Here is a 21,717-nt window from a genome sequence, read left to right as displayed (position 1 = left end):
TTTCAGTTCCATCAGATCCACTTAGTATATACTGAGTGGTACTCATTACGGCTTTTGTCCAAGCATGGATGGAAATCTTTCCACTGGTTGGAAGTGTACCTAGCACAAAAGAAAGCTGCAGAGCAATAATCTCAGCTCTAGGTCATGTCTGCATGAGTTCCTCAGGTTAGTGTCCTAGGCAAAGCCATCTTCCACTGCTTCCACTTCCTTCAATCACAAAGTCAGAAGTGGGGACATTTCTGATGATTGCAGTGTTCAGTTTTGTTCATCTCACTTCAGACGTTGAAATAGAATATCTGAGCACACATTAATAAAATGGACAATTAAGTGGTAAACAAAATGTGTACCATGCAAGTGCCAGCAAATAATCATTTCCAACAGGAGAGAAACTAACCTTCTCCCCTTGAAATGCAATGGCATTACCATCACTATCTCCATCATCAATATCCAGTGGTTACAATTACCTAGACATTTACTGGGCTTATCATATTCAAATGTGTACAGGTAGTTCTCCTATAACATCAAACTTGCTTACTCTTGCGACACCATGTTATAGAAAATCGCGAAATAGACATAATGAGGCCTAAGGGAAAAAGGGTTTAGGGATGAACCAACAGAAATACCAGTAAAAATTGAAACAAAAAATAGTAGTTAGTCCAACACAAAGGATAGCAGTCTAAGTAAATTTTGACCTGTTGTATGGTACTGCATAGTGTAATTCATCAGACTCTTCAACTGATTACTCACAATTCGCACCTTGACCTGCTGATTACATTACATTCTAGCCAGTCTTCTGATCCCATTCAATGGTAAAACTGCACAAGTCAGATGCCAGAATGAAACCTCCCTGGATAGATCAAGGGCTGAAACTTAATTCCTTTTGCTCAGTGTCAGTATTGCCAAGTTTTTTGGAAGGTTTCACATCAGGATGCTTGGGTACATCTATCACCTTACTTTACAAAATCAGATTGATTTATCACCTACTCCACCCTTTGGTGCCCCTCTCACACATTCTAGCACCATCATACAATGTGTTATTCTCAAAACAACTCACCACTTCCTGGATATTCCAGAAGTGGCCAACATCTGCAGTACAGCAAAATCTTTAAAAAGATATTAGGCATCCAGATAAGAGTTGTCATTTCGGAGCTTTTCTGCGTGGTTCCGGACATTGGCCCTGAATGTGACAGACAATGGAAAATTGGTGCCCCTTTTTGTGGTAGAGGCATGGAAATGGACATGGGCAGCAGTGGCTCAGTGGTTAGCACTGCTGCCTCACAGCACCAGGTTCGGTTCCAGCTTCAGGCGACTATGTATATGTGACAGGTCAGGAAAATTGGCCATGCTAAATTACCCATAGTGTTAGGTGCATTGGTCAGAGGGAAATGGGTCTGAGTGGGTACTCTTCGGAGGGTCAGTGTAAACTGGCTGGGCCGAAGGGCCTGTTTCCACACGGTAGGGAATCTAATCTAATCTAAATGCTGATGGGCATGGCATCCTTTTCTCCCAGGCCAACAGAGGGCAGCATTCTACTGGAACCATGCCAATCTGAAGAAGTCAAAAAGTGTGGTGCTGGAAAAGCACAGCTGGTCAGGCAGCATCCAGAGAGCAGGACAGTCGATGTTTCGAGCATGGGCTCTTAATCAGGAATGTCAACCTGAATCAGGGTTACCATCCAGGCCGGTGCAGTCTCAACCATATGAAGGAGCACACAGAACATAGGAAGAAGATCATTTACCTTTTCCACTCTGCCAGTAAAAAGTGCCACCATCTTCTTGTTGATACCTCACACTCTGTTACTGTGCCCACCATTTCCTGCAATATCTTAATAGATAATAATAGACAATAGGTGCAGGAGAAGGCCATTTTGCCCTTCGAGCCTGTACCCCCATTCATTATGATCATGGCTGATCATCCTCAATCAATATCCTGTTCCTGCCTTATCTCCATAACCCTTGATTCCACTATCCTTGAGAGGTCTATCCAACTCTTTCTTAAATGAATCCAGAGACTGGGCCTCCACTGCCCTCTGGGCAGAGCATTCCACACAGCCACCACTCTCTGGGTGAAGAAGTTTCTCCTCATCTCTGTCCCAAATGGTCTACCCCATATTTTTAAGCTGTGTCCTCTGGTTCGGCACTCACCCATCAGCGGAAACATGTTTCCTGCCTCCAGAGTGTCCGATCCTTTAATAATCTTATATATCTCAATCATATCCCCTCTCAGTCTTCTAAACCCAAGGGTATACAAGCCCAGTTGCTTCAGTCTTTCAGTGTAAGGTAATCCCGCCATTCCAGGAATTGACCTCGTGAACCTACGCTACACTCCCTCAATAGCCAGAATGTCTTTCCTCAAATTTGGAGACCAGAACTGCACACAATACTCCAGGTGTGGTCTCACCAGGGCCCTGTACAGCTGCAGAAGAACCTCTTTGCTTCGATACTCAATCCCTCTTGTTATGAAGGCCAGCATGCTATTAGCTTTCTTCACTACTTGCTGTACCTGCATGCTTACCTTCATTGACTGGTGTACAACAACACCCAGATCTCTTTGTACTGCCCCTTTACCTAACTTGATTCCATTTAGGTAGTAATCTGCCTTCCTGTTATTGCCACCAAAGTGGATAACCATACATTTATCCACATTAAACTGCATCTGCCATGCATCTGACCACTCACTTAACCTGTCCAGGTCACCCTGTAATCTCCTAACATCCTCCTCACATTTCACCCTGCCACCCAGCTTTGTATCATCAGCAAATTTGCTAATGTTATTACTAATACCATCTTCTATATCATTAATATATATTGTAAAAAGCTGCTGTCCCAGCACTGATCACTGCGGTACCCCACTGGTCACTGCCTGCCATTCCGAAATGGAGCCGTTTATCAGTACTCTTTGTTTCCTGTCAGCCAACCAACTTTCAATCCAAGTTAGTACTTTGCCCCCAATACCATGCGTCCTAATTTTGCTCACTAACCTCCTATGTGGGACTTTATCAAAAGCTTTCTGAAAGTTCAGGTACACTACATCTACTGGATCTCCCTCATCCATCTTCAGAGTTACATCCTCAAAAAATTCAAGAAGATTAGTCAAGCATGATTTCCCCTTCATATTTCCATGCTGACTCTGACCTATCCTGTTACTACTATCCAGATGTGTCGTAATTTCATCCTTTACAATAGACTCCTACATCATTCCCACCACTGAGGTCAGACTAACTGGTCTATAATTTCCTGCTTTCCCTCTCCCACCTTTCTTAAAAAGTGGTACAACATTAACCATCCTCCAACCTGCAGGAACTGATCCCGATTCTATCGAACTCTGGAAAATAATCACCAACGCATCCACGATTTCCCGAGCCACCTCCTTCAATACCCTGGGATGTAGACCATCAGGCCCCGGGGACTTATCAACCTTCAGACCTAACAGTCTCTCCAACACCAATTTCTGGCAAATATAAATTTCCTTCAGTTCAGGTCCTTCAGCCACTGTTACCTCAGGGAGATTGCCTGTGTCTTCCCCAGTGAACACAGATCTGAAGTACCAATTCAATTCTTCTGCCATTTCTTTGTTCCCTGTAATATATTCCCCTGCTTCTGACTTCAAGGGCCCAATTTTAGTCTTAACCATTTTTTTTGCCTTTCACATACCTAAACTAGCTTTTACTATCCTCCTTTCTGTTTTTGGCCAGTTTACCTCCGAACCTCATTTTTTCTCTGCAAATTTCCTTCTTAGTAATCCTCTGTTATTCTTTAAAAACTTCCCAGTCCTCCATTTTCCCACTTATCTTTGCTATGTTATACTTTTTCTCTTTTAACTTTATATGTTTCTTAACTTCCCTCGTCAGCCATGGCCACCCATGCCTCCTCCGAGGATCTTTCTTCTTTTTTGGAATGAACTGATCCTGCATCTTCTGCATTATACACAGAAATATCTGCCATTGTTCCTCCACTGTCATCCCTGCTAAGGTATTGCACCATTGAACTTTGGCCAGCTCCTCGCTCATAGCTCCATAGTTCCCTTTATTCAACAGAAATATTGTCACTTCCGATTGTACCCTCTCCCTCTCAAATTGCAGATTGAAGCTTATTGTATTATAGTCACTATTTCCCAATGGCTCCTTCACTTCGAGGTCCTTGATCAATTCTGGTTTGTTGCACAATACCAGATCCAGAATTGCCTTCTCCCTGGTAGGCTCCAGCACCAGCTGTTCTAAGAATCCATCTCAGAGGCATTTCACAAAGTCTCTTTCTTGAGGTCCAATACCATCCTGACTCTCCCAGTCTACCTGCATGTTGAAATCCCCCATAACAACTGTAGTAACATCTTTGCGACAGGCCAATTTCAGCTCCTGATTCAACTTACATCCGATATCCAGACTACTGTTTGGGGGCCTGTAGATAACTCCCAAGAGGGTCTTTTTACCCTTAGAATTTCTCAGCTCTATCCATACTGACTCTACATCCCCTGATTCTAGGTCCTCCCGCGCAAAGGACTGAATATCATCCCTTACCAACATGGCCACCCCACCCCCTCTGCCCGTCAGTCTGTCCTTATGATAGCATGTGTAGCCTTGAATGTTCATTTCCCAGGCCCTGTCCCCTTGAAGCCATGTCTCAGTTATCCCCACAATATCGTATCTACCAATTTCCAAAAGAGCCTCAAGCTCATCCATCTTATTTCTAATGCTTCTTGTATTCACATATAGTATTTTTAATTTGTTACTGCCCTCACCCTTCCCATCAACTCCTATTTCACTCAACCTTACAGCATGATCCCATTTTGAGTTTTCTGCTTCATTGACACAGTTGTCTTTCTTGACTTCCCTTGTTCTAACTTTCCCTTCAATTTCCTTCTTAAGCATCCAGGATTAGTCAGGGTCAGATGTTAGCAAGAATGAGAGTGAGTGGGGAAGATACCTGTCAGGAACAATTTAAATCTTTTGGAAACATTAGAGACAGATGACACTGCCCTCCCCCCGCTACTTAGTTTAAACGCAGCTGTGTTGCAGTAGCAAACCTGCCTGCCAGAATGCTGGTCCCCAACCTATTAAGGTGCAAACCGTCTCTCTTGTATAATTTATGCTTACCACAAAATATACCCCAGTGATCCAAGAATTTAAATTCTTGCTTCCTGCACCAGTTCCCCGGCCACACGTTCAAGTCCATTATCTCCCTGTTTCTGGCCTCACCAGCCCGAGGAACTGGAAGCAAACCAGAACTGGACGTCCTGCTTTTCAGCCTTCTTCCTCGTTCTCCAAAGTCCCGCTGTAGTATGTTCCTCCTCTTCTTCCCGACATCATTTGTACCGACATGTACCACCACCTCTGGCTTTTCACCTTCGTCCTTGAGGATTTCCTGCACTCTTTCTGTGATGTCTTTAACCCTGGCACCAGGAAGGCAACACAGCATCCTTAAGTCCCGCCTGCTGCCACAAAAACCCCGGTCAGTTCCTCTCACTATGGAGTCCCCTATTACCACAGCTCTGTGCGATGTCTGATTGTTCCGCTCTGCCTCCACGCCAATTTTTGATTGACAGACCTGGCCACCTCGCGGACTGGCAGTGTCATCTGTCTCTAATGTTTCCAAAAGATTTAAATTGTTCCTGACAGGTATCTTCCCCACTCACTCTCATTCTTGCTAACATCTGACCTTGACTAATCCTGAAGCTCTTCTGCACAGCCTCCTCACCTCTTCAGGATATTACCATGCATGCACCAAAAAGTAAATGTGCCACCCATCTTTCTTTCCCTCATCCACTTTGTGCAAAGTTTCCTAACACTGACCATGTCCAAACCTCTGTAATGGTATTTCTTTGCAGTTGGTTACCATAGTGATTGGTCACTGAAACATATTCACGAGTCTGCAGATATTCTTTAAACAAAGAGAGAGAAGAAGAAGAACAAAGATAGGTTTGAAACTGCTTCTCAAAACTGTCCATTTTCTGTTAGTCAATTCCAGTGAAATTTCACTCTTATCTCAACTCTAAGTTTTCCTTAATTAACAGATTGCTCCCAGCTTCATGTCTTCAGGCTGTAGATACATTTTCGCAATGCTTTTCTAAGTCCAATAGCACACATATTTCAAAATATCTTTCACAAACCTCATCATGCTAAAGCGTACTAGCTCACTGATCACGTGATGCCAAGGCAGAGTCCAGTCCTCTGTGCACCACAATACTTAGTGCCAGGGATGAGAATTCCATAACAGCGAACGAGAGTTTGCCTTACAAAAATAAAGTAGGCAATTCATAAATCACGTTACAAACAAATTGCGTTGAATGAACACACATTATAGGAGAACTACCTATATGCCATTATGTACTGTAACCACACATGCAGGTCTGAGATAAGGAATCCTGAAATAAGCAACTCAGCTCCTGAGTGCCTAAAGTATGCCTGTACAAAAGGCACGTGTCAGCAGTGTGATAGTAGTCTGTTCATTTCCCTAAGTGCAGCTCTATCAACACGCAAGTGTTACCACCTAGGACAAATATAAGCAGACTGGATCAGTTGAAAGTTTTAAAAGCAAAATCCTGACATCACTGTGCTAACCCCCCTGCAACACCCAAGGGCAGTCACTAATTAGTTTCCAGGAGGAACCCATTCAATAAGAGTTCCCTTCATTACAGGTAATGGCCAGCTCAAATGAAGTCATCATTTGAGCCCTTTATAAACTAATTAATATGGGCCTTCTTATGGTGCAGTGATTGTGTCCCTACCCCTCAACTGAGAGATCCAGGTTCAAGTCCCACCTGCTCCAGAAGTGTGTAGTAATATCTTAGATCAGGGAAAAATAGATCAAATTTTAAAAACAAAATCCATAGAACTCTTGTGGCTCAGTGATAGTGTTCTTACTGCTGAGTCAGAACATCAGGGTTCAAGTCCCACCTACACCAAATGCGTAAGAACATCCCTGAATAGGTTGATTTCCAAAAAAAAAAGCAGACCCACCCTCACTTTTGATGGCTTGCATTGCCCATCATAGGCTTTACATGTAAGCTTCCAATTGGCTGCATGGATGATTACTGGTCAAAAACAAAAAAGAAATGTCATGGTGATTTGGGGGTGGGAAAACCATTCAGTTGTGTGTACTAACACTTCTGGAGATAAAGAAGAAAAAAAGTAAAGCACAACCAATATACGGGTGATTTAGTGGTGGCAGTTAATAGTTAAAAACAAACAAAAATCCCCAGTGATTTGGTGGTGGGAAAGCCATTCGGTTATGTGATAAAAGCTGTCCCTTTTCTGCAGTTATGTTCATGCCCAGGTGTCAATGGAGAGGGAGCATGCAATGTCCACCAATGCTCTCAATGCCTTTATGGAAGGTACTTTGAACATCCCATTAATATTAAATAATATGGGAAGGAATTAAGCACCATCACCATTATTAGAGAAGGAGTATTAGATGACCTAATGGGGCTAAAGGCAGATTCATCCCATGGCCCTGACTGCTTGCATCCAAGGATTCTCAGAGAATAGCAACAAAGATGCAAATTTTCCAAAAGACCTTAGATTCTGAAGAAGCACTAAAGGACTGGAAAACTGCCAATGTATCACCCTTATTCACAAAGAGAGGGGGCAAAAAGCATGTTAATTATGGGCTGATTATCCTAATGTCTATTGTTGGAAAAATGTTGAAATGAATTAAGGAAATAATTTTAACACATTTGTAAAAATCATAATCTAATCAAGCAAAGTAGTCATGACTTCATGAAAGGGAAATCATGTCTGACTAATTTATTAGATTCTCAAGGAAGTCCCAACCAAAATGAATAGAGAGGAGCCAATGTTGTACTTAGACTCCCAGAAGGCATTTCTCAAGGTACCTAACAAAAAGCATCTGTGGTATTGGAGATAGTATATTGATGTTGGTAGAGAATTGGCTATATAGCTGGAAACTGCAACTGGGGAGGAGTTCTTTTTCAGGTTGGCAACCTACAACCAGAAGTTCCACAGGGATCAGTGCTGGGACTGTCACTGTTTCCAGTACATATTAAATGATTTGGAGGAAGGGAGAAAAAGTACTGTAGCTAAATTTTCAGTCCACAAAAATGAAAGACTTGAAACAAACCGCAAAAAGTTCAACACAGAGGTTTCCTCCCACAATCCAAAGATGTGCTGGTTAGGTGAATTGGGTGAAAGTGAGGAGTGCAAATGCTGGAGATCAGAGTGAAGATTAGAGTGGTGCTGGAAAAGCACAGATCAGGCAGCATTCAAGGAGCAGGAAAATAGACGTTTCGGGCAGGAGCCCTTCATCAGGAATGACTCTATTCCCAATGAAGGGCTTCTGCCTGAAATGTTAATTTTCCTGCTCCTGCGAAGAATAAAGGAGCGCTAATTTAAGATTGCAAGGAGATGGTATTTCTTCTCTGAGGGTTGAGTCTTTGAACCTTCTTGCCACAGAGAGCTGTAGAGACAGAGTCCTTGTGAATATTTAAGGCTGACATGTATTGGTAGATACATTCTTGATCAGTATGGAAATCAAGGGCTACGGGGAAAGGGCAGGAAAGTGAATGTACAGAATGATCCTAAAGAATGGTGAAGCAAGAGACTAAACTGCCTAATCATATTTCTCATGTTATGGTTTATGGTCTTACTGCAGGGGTCCTCTAGGACCTTAAGCAATCCGTCAGCTCTCTAATGGTCTACTCAATGATATCTTGTTTTGGAGCACGGCTCCCCAAATTATGTGCAAGGTGCCCATAGGCGTTTAGATTGCACATTACAGTATGATCAGATAACCAGCAGATAGCTCTTAGTAGCCAGCATTCAATTCAATGTAGTGGCTCAAACACAGATGGAAAAATGGTCTGGCACAGACCAAATGCAAATCTATTCTGGAAATAGCATGAATTCACTGAAATACTGAGCATAGCCACAAATCAACTGCACATTCAAGGAGTGGAACCTGTCAAGTTTCCAGTATATCTTAGCATCACAGTCATCACATCTAAATGCAATGTACATGCAGCCAATGATATCTTGCTACTCCTTTTCTCTATTTTTCTGGTCACAAGTACTGAAACATATGCATAAAAACAATCAATAAGGACAACATAGGACCCGAGTAGAGTTTATGGCTCCTCACACCTCACCAAATCAATAAGATCCTGTTTATTTCCGATAACCCTCGACTCTTGAACCCTGATAGTTCTTACTTTGACTAAATTACTTCTGCGTGACTGCTTGCTACTGTAAAGAATTTCCATGATTCACAATTTTAGAGAAATGTCTCCTCATCTCCTTCTTAAATGGACAACTGCTTAATTTGAGACAGCGTCCCCTAGCTCTAGGTTCACACAAGAGGGAAAATACATTTTCTACCCTGTCAAGTCTCCTCAAAAATCTTTTGTTTCAATCAGACCACCTATTCCTAAAACTCCTCCCCCAACAAATGGCTTAGAAGGTGTTTTATCTCTGAACTTAATAAAGGCCTAAATGCATGAGTATCCATATTCCCAACACTTTGTTCTATGACAGAGACACAAAGGTTTCTTCAAGAGATTTATACTACTAACAGCAATACCCTGAAATCAGAACACGTTTACATACTGGAATGTTTCAACAAGGGTGCAAGCTAAGAGGCAAGGTCCTGTGCCCTTGGACATCCTTGTTCAAGGCTAACATCACTGTGATGGAGCTTGTCATTGAAGCAAAGCAGTCTAATCTCAATTACAAGAGAGATCTGAGCTAAAAGCTTAAATAACTTAGTTATAGTATGTATTTCTATATTGTTTTTCGACTCTCTTGAATAGGAATTGTAATGATGAATTGCATTATAAATCATCACAGGTAGCTCCTGCCCCAGAGTCAGGAACACAGGCAGGTCCTGGCCCACAGTCAGTAATACAACTAAAGAATTGATAAATTCATTACTTACTTTAAGTGACTTTGACTCCAATTTTATTGAATGGACTGTACCATCCCTTCACCAAGTACGGTTAAACCTGTGATTAACCAGTCTTTGAAGCACCTTCAGTTCCTGCGGTACTTAACACCAGTTGTTATTTAATCCTGTAACGGAGACAGAAGCTGCTCTTCCAAAACACACCTGTTATTTTCTTCAGTCGCAGCCACATTTGAGTAATATTCTTGCACAACAAGGAAATACTGTTACTGATCATCATAGTCAAATCACAAAATAAACAGCCATCTAGGTGCGTGGCTGCCCATCCCAGGAGCAATTTTGCACGCCAACAGCAGCAACACTGATGGCTCACCCTCAGTCAGGAGGATGTTGCACAAAACACGGAGCAGCGTCCGGGTAGGTGACCCGAATGCGGTGGGTTCTTCTCGCACCGTGAAAGTGAATTTGCTTGGATCTGTTAACAGACCATAATTTTACAAGCTAAATGTGCTCAGGATTACAATACTTTAAAGCAAGAAAATCTTATTTTAAATAACAAGTAAACAGATCAAAGACAAAGTATGTCCCTTTATGTCGATAGTTTGAAACCTCCCTAGAGGTGCCCAGTCAGCAGCTTTAATTGAGTCAGGTGATACTGTCGGCCTGAAAGGATTAACAGCTAATGTGTCTTCTCGTTGTAAATTCGAGTGCTGTCACCTTACAGCAAAGTACAAACTGAAAATCTTTGCCAATGTCTCAAGAGAAAACTAGCTAAGCCAGCAGAACGCATTAGGAAATATTAAGCAACCCTATGCATCATCTTATGAACAAGCGATATTTCAAACCTTTTTTTTAAGATGGGGGGAATGGAGTAATTATTCTATTTTTAAAATCCAGCATTTCACACAGAGGGTGGTACCCGTATGGAATGAGCTGCCAGAGGAAGTGGTGGAGGCTGGTACAATTGCAACATTTAAGAGGCATTTAGATGGGTATATGATTAGGAGGGGTTTGGAAGGATGTGGGCCTGGTGCTGGCAGGTGGGACTAGATTGAGTTGGGATATCTGGTCGGCATGGATAGGTTGGACTGAAGGGTCTGTTTCCATGCTGTACAAGTGCGAACAAGATAAGGTATGGAACCGAACCTTATCCGTTACCACAAGTTTGTTTCCCGACAGTAAAATAGTAATAACACTTTAAAAATATTCAACTGGCCGTAAAATGTTTTGGAATATCCCAATGCCATGAGAGACATTGTATAATTGCAAATTTGAACATTTTTCCCTCTTATTCTTCCATTCAAACTGTAAACCAAATGATGCAATTCACAGTAAGATGAACGAAATGGCTTCTTGCAGAATTTTGTTGATTTTCAGTCGTTGCTCCCAGGAATACTACCCAGATTACAAACAGGGTCACATATTCATTCATTTTTCGCTGGCATTTCCGCAATCTCTTGGAATGGTTGAAATTGCTTGAAAGAGCTACAAAGGGCAAAGAGTCTCAAGTGTTAAGACCACAAATAAAATAAGACTACTTTGTATTTGAATTCTGTCTTTAAGAGCAGTGTTTCTGGATCAATGTTCAAAAATCAGTACTTTGAAATTCCAATTTTCAAAAGCACAGCAATATTCATGGCAGATGTTTACTATTTTTGAGTTGTTGCTAACTGAATCATGGATGGTGGATTTTGTTTAAGTAAATGAGGTACTCTAGGTGTTGGAAGTGATTCCCTCAAAATTCTGGAGCAGCAATTACTGTTCTATATGCTGTTGCATTGTTTTGGAACTTGGGAGAAAAAAAGTCAAAACAACAGAACTTTTAAAAGGGGGAAGAACAGACAAAGTAAGCACATGGTGAGGTCAGTGCAGGAGAGAGAGAGAGAGAGAAACCCACATTGCTAACTGTAAATATATGGCTTACTTGTAAATAGATGGCTGGCTGCGAGTGTAAATATACTCGGCATTCGGAAGCCTTTGGGGATGCTCCGTTATGCACGCACGCAGAACAAGGTCACGTGGTGCTTCGCTCCTTTGCGAAACAAAGTCACGTGATGCTCTGTTTCACATGCCGGAGGCATGCAGGGAGGTCACGTGATACTTTGTTTCATGCGCCGGAGGCGTGCAGGGAGGTCACGTGATACTGTTTCACGCGCCGGAGGCGTGCAAGGGTCACGTTGTACTCCGTTTCACAGGCAAAATAAGGTCACATGGGGTTGGACATCCGGGAATGCAAGGAGGCGGAGAATGGAGTCAGATCAACAACCAATCAGAAGATGATTCCACCTCAGTGATTGCATGACATTTTTTATTATATAAAAGGCTTGGTCAGGGACAGAAGAGTGTGGTATTTTTCTGAACTGACACACTGTATAGTTTGTCAGGGATGGAAAGGTCTAGACCCAGAGCTCTGTATGCTTTATCCACTTACTGCTAAAATAAACTAAAAGTGTGAGACCGAATATCTTCTCCTATGGCTTCACTTAAAAAACATGCGGGACTTGGCTCACACATAGAAGAAAGTAAGTTAGTAGATTGAGCCAAAGTCCGACAATTTGGTGAGCCTGACGTAATGAAGACAGAGAAGTGACGGAAAAGAGAGAAAAATAGAAACAATGAATAACTGACGTCTGATGACAACAACAAGCAATGCCGCATTAAAAAAAAGGTGAGCAGACGCCTGTTTATATCGAAGTTCTGCAATTGGAAATACTAAATTGATTGTTGTCATTATACTGCAAGTGTCCTAGTAATAGTAAGTGGATAAAGTATTGATTTAGTATGTATGGGTTTAAAGCCCCTTGGGGTTAGAGTCCCTATAAAAGCAACAAAGTTTAGTACGTACAGGTTTAAAGTCAAATCAGTGCTAGTCCACTACCTTTTGCTATTTATAAAAATGACTTGGATGTGATTATAGGAGACATACTGTAATAAGTTTGCAGATAACACCAAAATAGGTGGTGTAGTGGACAGTAAAAAAAATTATCCTCGAGAACAACCAGGATCGTAATCAGATGGAATTTGATTTGGATAAATGTAAGGTGTTGCATTTTGGAAAGGCAAACCAGGGAAGGACTTATATAGTTAATGGTTGGGCCCTGGGGAATGTTGTAGAACGAAAAGAGCTAGGGGTGCAGGTGCATAGTTCCTTGAAAGTGGAGTCACATGTAGACAGGGTGGTGAAGAAGACATGTGGCACATTTGCCTTAATTGTTCACAACCTTGAGTATAGCAGTTGGGACATCATGTTGCAGCTATTCAGGACATTGTTAAGGCCATTTTTAGAATACTGTGTACAATCCTGGTCACCCTTCTATAGCCTTCTTTCGGAAGACCTTGTTAGACTTGAGAGGGCACAGAAAAGATTTACTAGGATGTTGCTGGGACTGGAAGGTTTGATCCAAAGGAAGAGGCTGAATATGCCCGAGAGATGGCCTTTGAAAAGTTTGATTTTGACTTGATTTATTGTTGTCACATGTACCACAATACAGTGAAAACTGTTGTTTCACGTGCTTTCTCGGCAGATCATACCATACAAAGTGCATCAGGTATCAGAACACCATGTAGAATGCAGTATTACAAGCGCAGAGAAGGTGCAGACAGAGAGAGATCAACATTAAAGTTTGAGAGGTCCATTCAAAGCTCTGATAACAACATAAAAGAAGTTGTTCTTCAATCAGCTCATATGTATATTCAAACTTTTATGTCTTCTGCCTGACAGAAGAAGCCAGAAGAAAGTATAACCAGGATGGGGGCAGGGGGGAGAGGTATTTGCTTATGTTGGTTGCTTTCCCAAGGCAGAGGGAAAAAACAGATAGAGTCAATAGATAAAAAGCTGATTTGCATGATGGAATGGGCTGTATTCATGATGGGCTGAATGACCTCTTTCTATGCCATAACATGTCTATGGTTCTATGGGTTTGTTAAAGGATTTAATAGATTAAGCAGAACTAACTTCTTCAATCCTGAATCATGGGATATAACATTAGACTATTCACAGTAACATCAAGAAGCACTCCTTCACACAAAGGACAATGGAAATTGCACTATCTTGACCAGGGTCATAGACTCAAAGAGTCATACAGCATGGAATCCTGAACTAGAGTAGTCCTACCTGCCTGCACTTGGCCCATATCCCTGCAAACATTTCTTAATTATGTACTTATCTAAATGTCTTTTAAACGTTGTAACTGTACTCTCATTCAACACTTTCTCTGGAAATTCATTCTATACGTAAACTACTCTGTGTAAAAAAAATTGTTCCTCATGTTTTATTTCTAATTTTATCTTCTCACGGTACAAATATGCCCCCTAGTCTTGAAGTCCCGAAGATGAAACTGAACCAGAAGAAGAATCATATTAGACTTGAAATGTTAACTGTTTCTCTCTCCACAGATATTTCTAGACTTGTTGAGTTTCTCTAGCATTTACTGTGCTTCAGATTTCCAGCATTTGCAATATTTTACTTTTACATGTAAATATGTGTTGGAAGACAGATCAGCCATGATCTAAATTAGTGGCAAAACAGATTTAGGAGCTGAATGGTTTATCCTATTCTTGTATACCTGTAAGAAGGGAGTGAATGTTCAAGGTAGTGAATACGCTTATTTGTCCTGGATGGTGTCAAGCTCCTTGAGCATTGTTACAGCTGTATACATTTGGGCAAGTGGAGAGTCTTCCATCACACTCCTAACTTGTGCCTTGTTGGGCAGAGTATTGGGAAGATGGAAGATGTTTTTTGCTGCAGAATTTCCAGCTGCTGTTGGAGCCATGATATTTTTATGGTTGGTACAATTTATGGTCAATGGTAGCCCACAGAGTGTTGATGGTGGAGGATTCGAGGTTGGTGGTGCCATTGAATGTTTCAGAAGATGATCACATTCTTTCTTGTTGGAGATGGCCATTGTGTGACACTTAAATGGCAAGTAACATTTTGTGCCACAAATGAGCACAAGGCTGAATGTTGTCCCAGGTCTTGTTACATTTGGACATGGACTGTTTCAGTATTAACTGAATAGTGAATGATGCAGAATTGTATGCAACATGCACTCTTCTGACCTTGTAATTACTTCCCTTGTGATGGGAATGACTCCAATCAGTTTGTGAAGAGATCACCCTCCACCCCCAATTCCCATTAACTCCAATTTTGCTGGGGCTGTTTTATGTCATACTCAGTCAAATGCTGTCTTGATGCCAAGGATAACCCTTCTCACCTCACCTCTGGTAATCAGCTCTTTTGCGCATGTTTAAGCCAACATTCCAATGAGGTCAGGAGCTAATTGGCCCTAGTAGAACCCAAAGTCACAGCACGGGAGGTTGCCTCACAAGCACTTGAAGAACTATTTAACCACAATCATGTTAGAAATAAGATTTATCAAAGTACCGGAAGTGTTGTTCCTTTTACTGTTAGAGCACATTAAACCTTGCTGAATTAGCAAACACATTCTTTTAAAAAAGACTGCTGCAATCAAATGAGGAATGGGAAAATGTAGGGGAAATACCTTTTCCTTGACTGATTGTAAGGGGTTTTAATAAAATAAATTACCAAAAGTATTTCCACTAGTTCATCTGTATTACATAACTTAAAGATTATCTAAAAGATAAGAGAAAAAATTTGGGGAATTTTGGTTATACCAGGGACTGTTCAGAAAACAACAATTTGTATTTATATTGTACTATAAAAATAGAAAATCGTCAAGAGGCACTTCACAAAGCTTTATCGGTAAAGAAAAAGGATGCCAAGCAAAGAAGAAGAAAGCCAAACATTTGAGCAAAGAAGTGAGTTCCAACCAGCTAACTGAAAGAGAAGGAAGATGAATAGGCAGATAGTTTTGGAAAGGAAATTCTAAAAAGGGTCACAGATGGCCTGCGCTAAATAAACACAAAGGTCTAAAAATCAAACAAACCATCTTACTATTTTGCTGCCCATACTCAGGGAAGATTCTTACATGAGCCCAAAAGAAATTATAAGTAAACAACAGGAAATTCATTGTTTTCCTTATTTTGTTTTCTAATGTTCACAGAAGGAAGAAGAATGATCCCTAAGAGAGTGAGAGACAACGAATCAGCACTTGAATAGTTAGGATTGCCAATGCTAAACAGCATTCACTAATTCAGATTCGTTAACATGGGCCAATACCAAAGCCATGTATCTGGGAAGAATCAAAATTGAGTGATTCTCGTCACCTAAAGGACAACATATTGGAAGAATAGCATGTTGTTAATTAAAGGACATATCAAATCATGTTTCTGCATTTATACAATAAGCTCCACAAAAAGGGTCTCTAAAGAAAAAGTTAAAGATCTGCAGATGCTGTAAATCAGAAACAAAAACAGATTGCTGGCAAAGCTCAGCAAGTCTGGCAGCATCTGTGGAGTGAAATCAAAGTTAATGTTTCAGGTCAGAACAGGAAGAGCACCAGACCAGAAACATTAACTTTGATTTCTCATCACAGATGCTGCCAGACCTGCTGAGGTTTTCCAGCAACCTCTGTTTAGGTTATCTAAAGAGTTAACATAGGAAACATTCTCTGTAATGCAGATGTTAGATTGAACAGTAGTTCTAGAATGTTATCAGACATTGTCTTCACAATGCATGGATATATTGAGGAATAATCTTCTGAAGCCAACCTATTGATTCGGCAGTATGCTCTAGAACATCCACTGTGATATTGCCTAATAAGGGGAAGTGATAGCGTAGTGGTATTATTGCTGGACATTTAATCCAGAGACCCAGTTAGTGACCTGGGGACCAAGTTCAAATCCTGACATGGCAGATGATAGAACGTGAATCCAATAAACATCTGAAATTAATGGTCTAATGATGACCATGAATCCAAGTTGATTGTCAGGAAAAAAAACATCTGGTTCACAAATTTTCTTTCAGGCGACTGCCATCCTTACCTGGTCTGGCCTACATGTGACTCCAGACCCACAGCCATCTGGTTGACTCGTAACTACCCTCAGGGCTATTAGAGATGGGCAATAAATGCTGGCTAGGCAGTGACTTCCTCATCCTGTGAATGAGTATTAAAGAAAGGCCAAATCTGCCTGCTGTCCATCCTCCTGTTCCACCCCAAAGTAAACCACTAAGAGGGGAATCTGCATGAAGGAAATGTATTTTCCAGCCTTCCCATAATAAGATCATAAAATCTGCACCATTATCCCTACTATGATAATAATGGGTTCCTTTACTGTACTTATACACTGCAGTGATGGCTACATAACAAAATTCTCTATGTACACTCACAAATTACTGCACTGAATTAAGTATATACTTATTCTGCTGTGACTACGCTAACTCTCCATATCCACACAAGCTACAATCAATTAACACTGTTTATATATAAATGTGTGTTCCTCACACACAAAGCAGCCTCAAACAGCATTCCGTTTGTTTCTCAAGCAGCACATGACTTGATCACAGATATATATAACAATGTCATGTTCAAACCTAAACATCAAAATATAACCAATGTAACTCCAACCTGAATACAATATATATTATCTTCAATATCTCCACATGCTTTCAGAGTATCTACATTCCTTTAAATAATATTGAACATAGAACACAGAACATAGAACAATACAGCGCAGTACAGGCCCTTTGGCCCTCGATGTTGCGCCGATCCAACCCCACCTAACCTACACTAGCCCACTATCCTCCATATGCCTATCCAATGCCCGTTTAAATGCCTATAAAGAGGGAGAGTCCACCACTGCTACGGGCAGGGCATTCCATGAACTCACGACTAAAGACCATAAGACCATAAGACCATAAGACATAGGAGCGGAAGTAAGGCCATTCAGCCCATCAAGTCCACTCCGCCATTCAATCATGGCTGACGGGCATTTCAACTCCACTTACCCGCATTCTCCCCGTAGCCCTTAATTCCTTGTGACATCAAGAATTTATCAATTTCTGCCTTGAAGACATTTAGCGTCCCAGCCTCCACTGCACTCTGTGGCAATGAATTCCACAGGCCCACCACTCTCTGGCTGAAGAAATGTCTCCACATTTCTATTCTGAATTTACCCCCTCTAATTCTAAGGCTGTGTCCATGGGTCCTAGTCTCCTCGCCTAACGGAAACAATTTCCTAACGTCCACCCTCTCCAAGCCATGTATTATCTTGTAAGTTTCTATTAGATCTCCCCTTAATCTTCTAAACTCCAATGAATACAATCCCAGGATCCTCAGCCGTTCCTCATATGTTAGACCTACCATTCCAGGGATCATCTGTGTGAATCTCTGCTGGACACGCTCCAGTGCCAGTATGTCCTTCCTGAGGTGTGGGGACCAAAACAGGACACAGTACTCCAAATGGGGCCTAACCAGAGCTTTATAAAGTCTCAGTAGCACAACAGTGCTTTTACATTCCAACCCTCTTGAGATAAGTGACAACATTTCATTCGCTTTCTTAATCACGGACTCAACCTGCATGCTTACCTTTAGAGAATCCTCAACTAGCACTCCCAGTTCCCTCTGTATTTTGGCTTTACGAATTTTCTCACCGTGTAGAAAGTAGTCCATGCTTGTATTCTTTTTTCCAAAGTGCAAGACCTCGCATTTGCTCACATTGAATTCCATCAGCCATTTCCTGGACCATTCTTCCAAACTTTCTGATCCTTCTGCAGCCTCCCCACCTCCTCAGTACTACCTGCCTGTCCACCTAACTTTGTATCATCGGCAAACTTCGCTAGAATGCCCCAGTCCCTTCATCCAGATCATTAATATATAATGTGAACAGTTGCAGCCCCAACACTGAACCGTGCGGGACACCGCTTGTCATCGGCTGCCATTCCGAAAAAGAACCTTTTATCCCAACTCTCTGCCTTCTGTTAGACAGCCAATCCTCAATCCATACCAATAGCTCACCTCGAACACCATGGGCCCTCACCTTGCTCAGCAGCCTCCCGTGTGGCACCTTATCAAAGGCCTTTTGGAAGTCTAGGTAGATAACATCCACTGGGTTTCCCTGGTCTAACCTACTTGTCACCTCTTCAAAGAACTCCAACAGGTTTGTCAGGCACGACCTCCCCTTACTAAATCCATGTTGACTTGTTCTAATCCGACCCTGCTCTTCTAAGAATTTAGAAACCTAAACATGAAACATGCATTCATGTTTAATATGACGTATTTAAATATAAGCTATTCACCTTCGTATTTGTTCTTTATCTTTTTAAAATCACAATTAAATTGAAATGCATGCAAAGGAAAATTACAGATCTATAATGTTTCTACATTAGAAAATATTGATATTTCAAAGCTAAAAGACCTAATAGTAGTCTCCAGCTCTGGTGAAAGATCTCTTCTAAGACTAGAAATCAGTGCTGTTGATTTTAAAGTATAAGCAGAACAGTAATGTATTTTCAAAATTTTGTTGCTTTGAGAGCTCAATTGACCTTACACAGAAGAGGCCAATAGAACAAGCTATTCTAAATCACGTTGAAGGGCTTATGCTCAAAACGTTGACTCTCCTGCTCCTTGGATGCTGCCTGACTGGCTATGCTTTTCCAGCAGCACACTTTTTGACTCTGATCTCCAGCATCTACAGTCCTCTCTTTCTGCCATGGTTCATACTTAAACAAAAAAGGAGATATAACACACAGCAGCTCACATACCATCAGAATGGAGTATGTTGCACATCTGATAGCTTTTCATCAAGAGCTTGCACTGAACAAGGACACAACCACAAAAGATGGCCTTATTTATTGAGACAGCTTTGAGGTTAGCCCCCATGCCTTCCTCAGTCAGATTTGCTGGAGTCAACCAGCTTGCTTGGGCAGTCTTATTGACCCTGTCAGGCTTCACCTTGAACTCTAAGCATCTAACAGTAACAAGCCTGGGAGCAGAGACTATGAAATAGCCAAATAACTGAAGAAGTTTGTACTCACCTGAGACTGAAGGAAAATGTCAACACCACCAGTACATATCACATAAAAATCGGACTTATAAACACATGCCTTTTCCATTTTTAATTATAAAGATTGCACCCTTGAATATAATTCTAGTAAGCTCAAGAGGAAATGAATATTCATGACATATACATTAATGCAAAACAGACAACTGATCCTCCTAAAAAGATTTTGCAAACTTAACAGCAAAATTTCAACCCATTGTCCAAATTTTAAAATATTGCCACCTGATCACAGTATGCTGTCAAATCTAATTTATCTTAATTCACTTAATTAAAATAGTAGAATTAATTTTTAGAATAGTGGTAGCACGCTACCCATGAATATGTGATTGTTATAACACACTGGATTGAGTCAGAAAGGTTTTAGAGCACAGAAAATGGCCCTTCAGCCCAATGTGCCTACACTGGTCATCAATTTTTTTTTCAGCAGATTTTCCAACACTATACTGCATTCTGGGCTTAAGCCACTCCCATATTCAACAGTGACAGCACAGTATTTAGCCAAGTCAAAGTTGCCATAGTTCCAGAGAGTCATAAAGTGCTCTTGCATTAGAGAGAGAGAGAAGTACAGAGACAGAGAGAGACTCAGCCGGTGGTGCATTTAACTTGAGAGTCACCAACTCAGGAAAGAAGTGAAGTTTGAGAAGATAGGGCCTTCACAGTGACCTGATAATGGGTATTGAACTCATACATGTTGGATATGTACTTAAGAAACCCATCATCCATGCAACTAAGCTACCAGAGTAGGCATATAGAATTGTATATGGATGGAGTGTAGAGTGATTTCTTTTGCAGCAAGGCTCCTGAGAAACTGATATTTTGTTCCACCCAGTTAAGTTCCCCTATCCACCCTTCTCATCATCACCCTCCTTCACCATCAAATGCTGTCCCTTATATCAAACACAGGAATTTACTACTGCTGTACTAACTGCTGCATACATACCACCACAAGCAAAGGTTGAGGAAACTCTGGATGTGCTGTACTCCATCACTAACACCCTGGAGATGGAACACCCCAAGGCCCTGTTTATGGTAACTGGCAACTTCAATCAAACCAATCTAAGGAAGGTGTTGCCCAACTACCACCAGAACAGCACCTGCCCCACTAGGGGCCCGAAAATTTTAGACCACTGCTACACCACTGTGAAGGATGCTTACCGCTCCATCCCCCGCCCTCATTTCAAGGAACTCTGACCACAATGTCATGTTTCTTCTCCCGGCTTATGGGCAAAAGCTCAAGCAGGAGACCCCCTTGCGGATTCAAGTCCAGTGCTGGTCGGAGGAGGCAGAGGATCAACTCCAGTGCTGTCTAGAATTGGCTGATTGGCCATGTTCAAACAGTCTGCAGGTACCTTGGCGGGTACACCACCACTGTCACAGACTTTATCAGCAAGTGTATGGAGGACTGCAAACCGAGGAAGTCAATCCAGGTGTTCCCCAACAGGAAACCCTGGATGAATCAGGAACGACAGAAACCGCTAAAAACCAGGCATGAGGCCTTCAGATCAGGAGACCCAAACAAATATAAGGAATCCAAGTATGACCTTTGCAGAGCCATTAAGACAGCCAAGGACCAATACCAATCCAAACTAGAAACCCAGAGAGATACCCGGCAACTATGACAAGGACTGAATGACATCGCGGGTTCTAAAAAGAGACAGTGCAAGATAGCAGACGATGACATATCCCTTCCAGATGGTCTCAATGCCTTCTATGCTCCCTTTGAGCAGAATTTCGGTGGAGAGGTAACACCTATTCCGACAAGTCCTGACGAACCTATCCCAACAGTCACTGCATCAGAGGTCAAATCAGTTTTGCTTCATGTAAATCCAAGGAAAGCATTGGGACCAGACAGAGTACCAGGCTGTGCACTCAGAGCATGCACAGATAAACTGGCAATGTTCTTCTCGGATATCTTCAACCTCTCCTTTCAGCAGGCCACTGTCCC

General features: G+C 41.6%; 1 protein-coding gene across 6 annotated transcripts in view; it reads right to left on the bottom strand.

The window, feature by feature from the left end:
* mcf2la (mcf.2 cell line derived transforming sequence-like a) overlaps positions 1-21,717 on the bottom strand; it is a 221,492-nt gene that overhangs the window by 196,183 nt on the left and 3,592 nt on the right. The window contains exon 1 of one of the 6 annotated variants that reach the window (XM_072584722.1): positions 10,056-10,460. The exons of 4 other annotated variants lie outside the window; for them this stretch is intronic. In XM_072584722.1, coding sequence (XP_072440823.1) covers positions 10,056-10,131 — 76 coding nt within the window. In that variant the 5' untranslated portion in view covers positions 10,132-10,460. One more of the 6 variants, XM_072584720.1, reaches the window with a different exon arrangement.

The sequence above is a fragment of the Chiloscyllium punctatum genome, chromosome 15, assembly GCF_047496795.1.
Source record: "Chiloscyllium punctatum isolate Juve2018m chromosome 15, sChiPun1.3, whole genome shotgun sequence".
NCBI classification, from domain to species: Eukaryota; Metazoa; Chordata; class Chondrichthyes; order Orectolobiformes; family Hemiscylliidae; genus Chiloscyllium; species Chiloscyllium punctatum.
The sequence above is the reverse complement of the archived record's forward strand: the minus strand, read 5'-3'. Positions and strand labels throughout refer to the sequence as shown.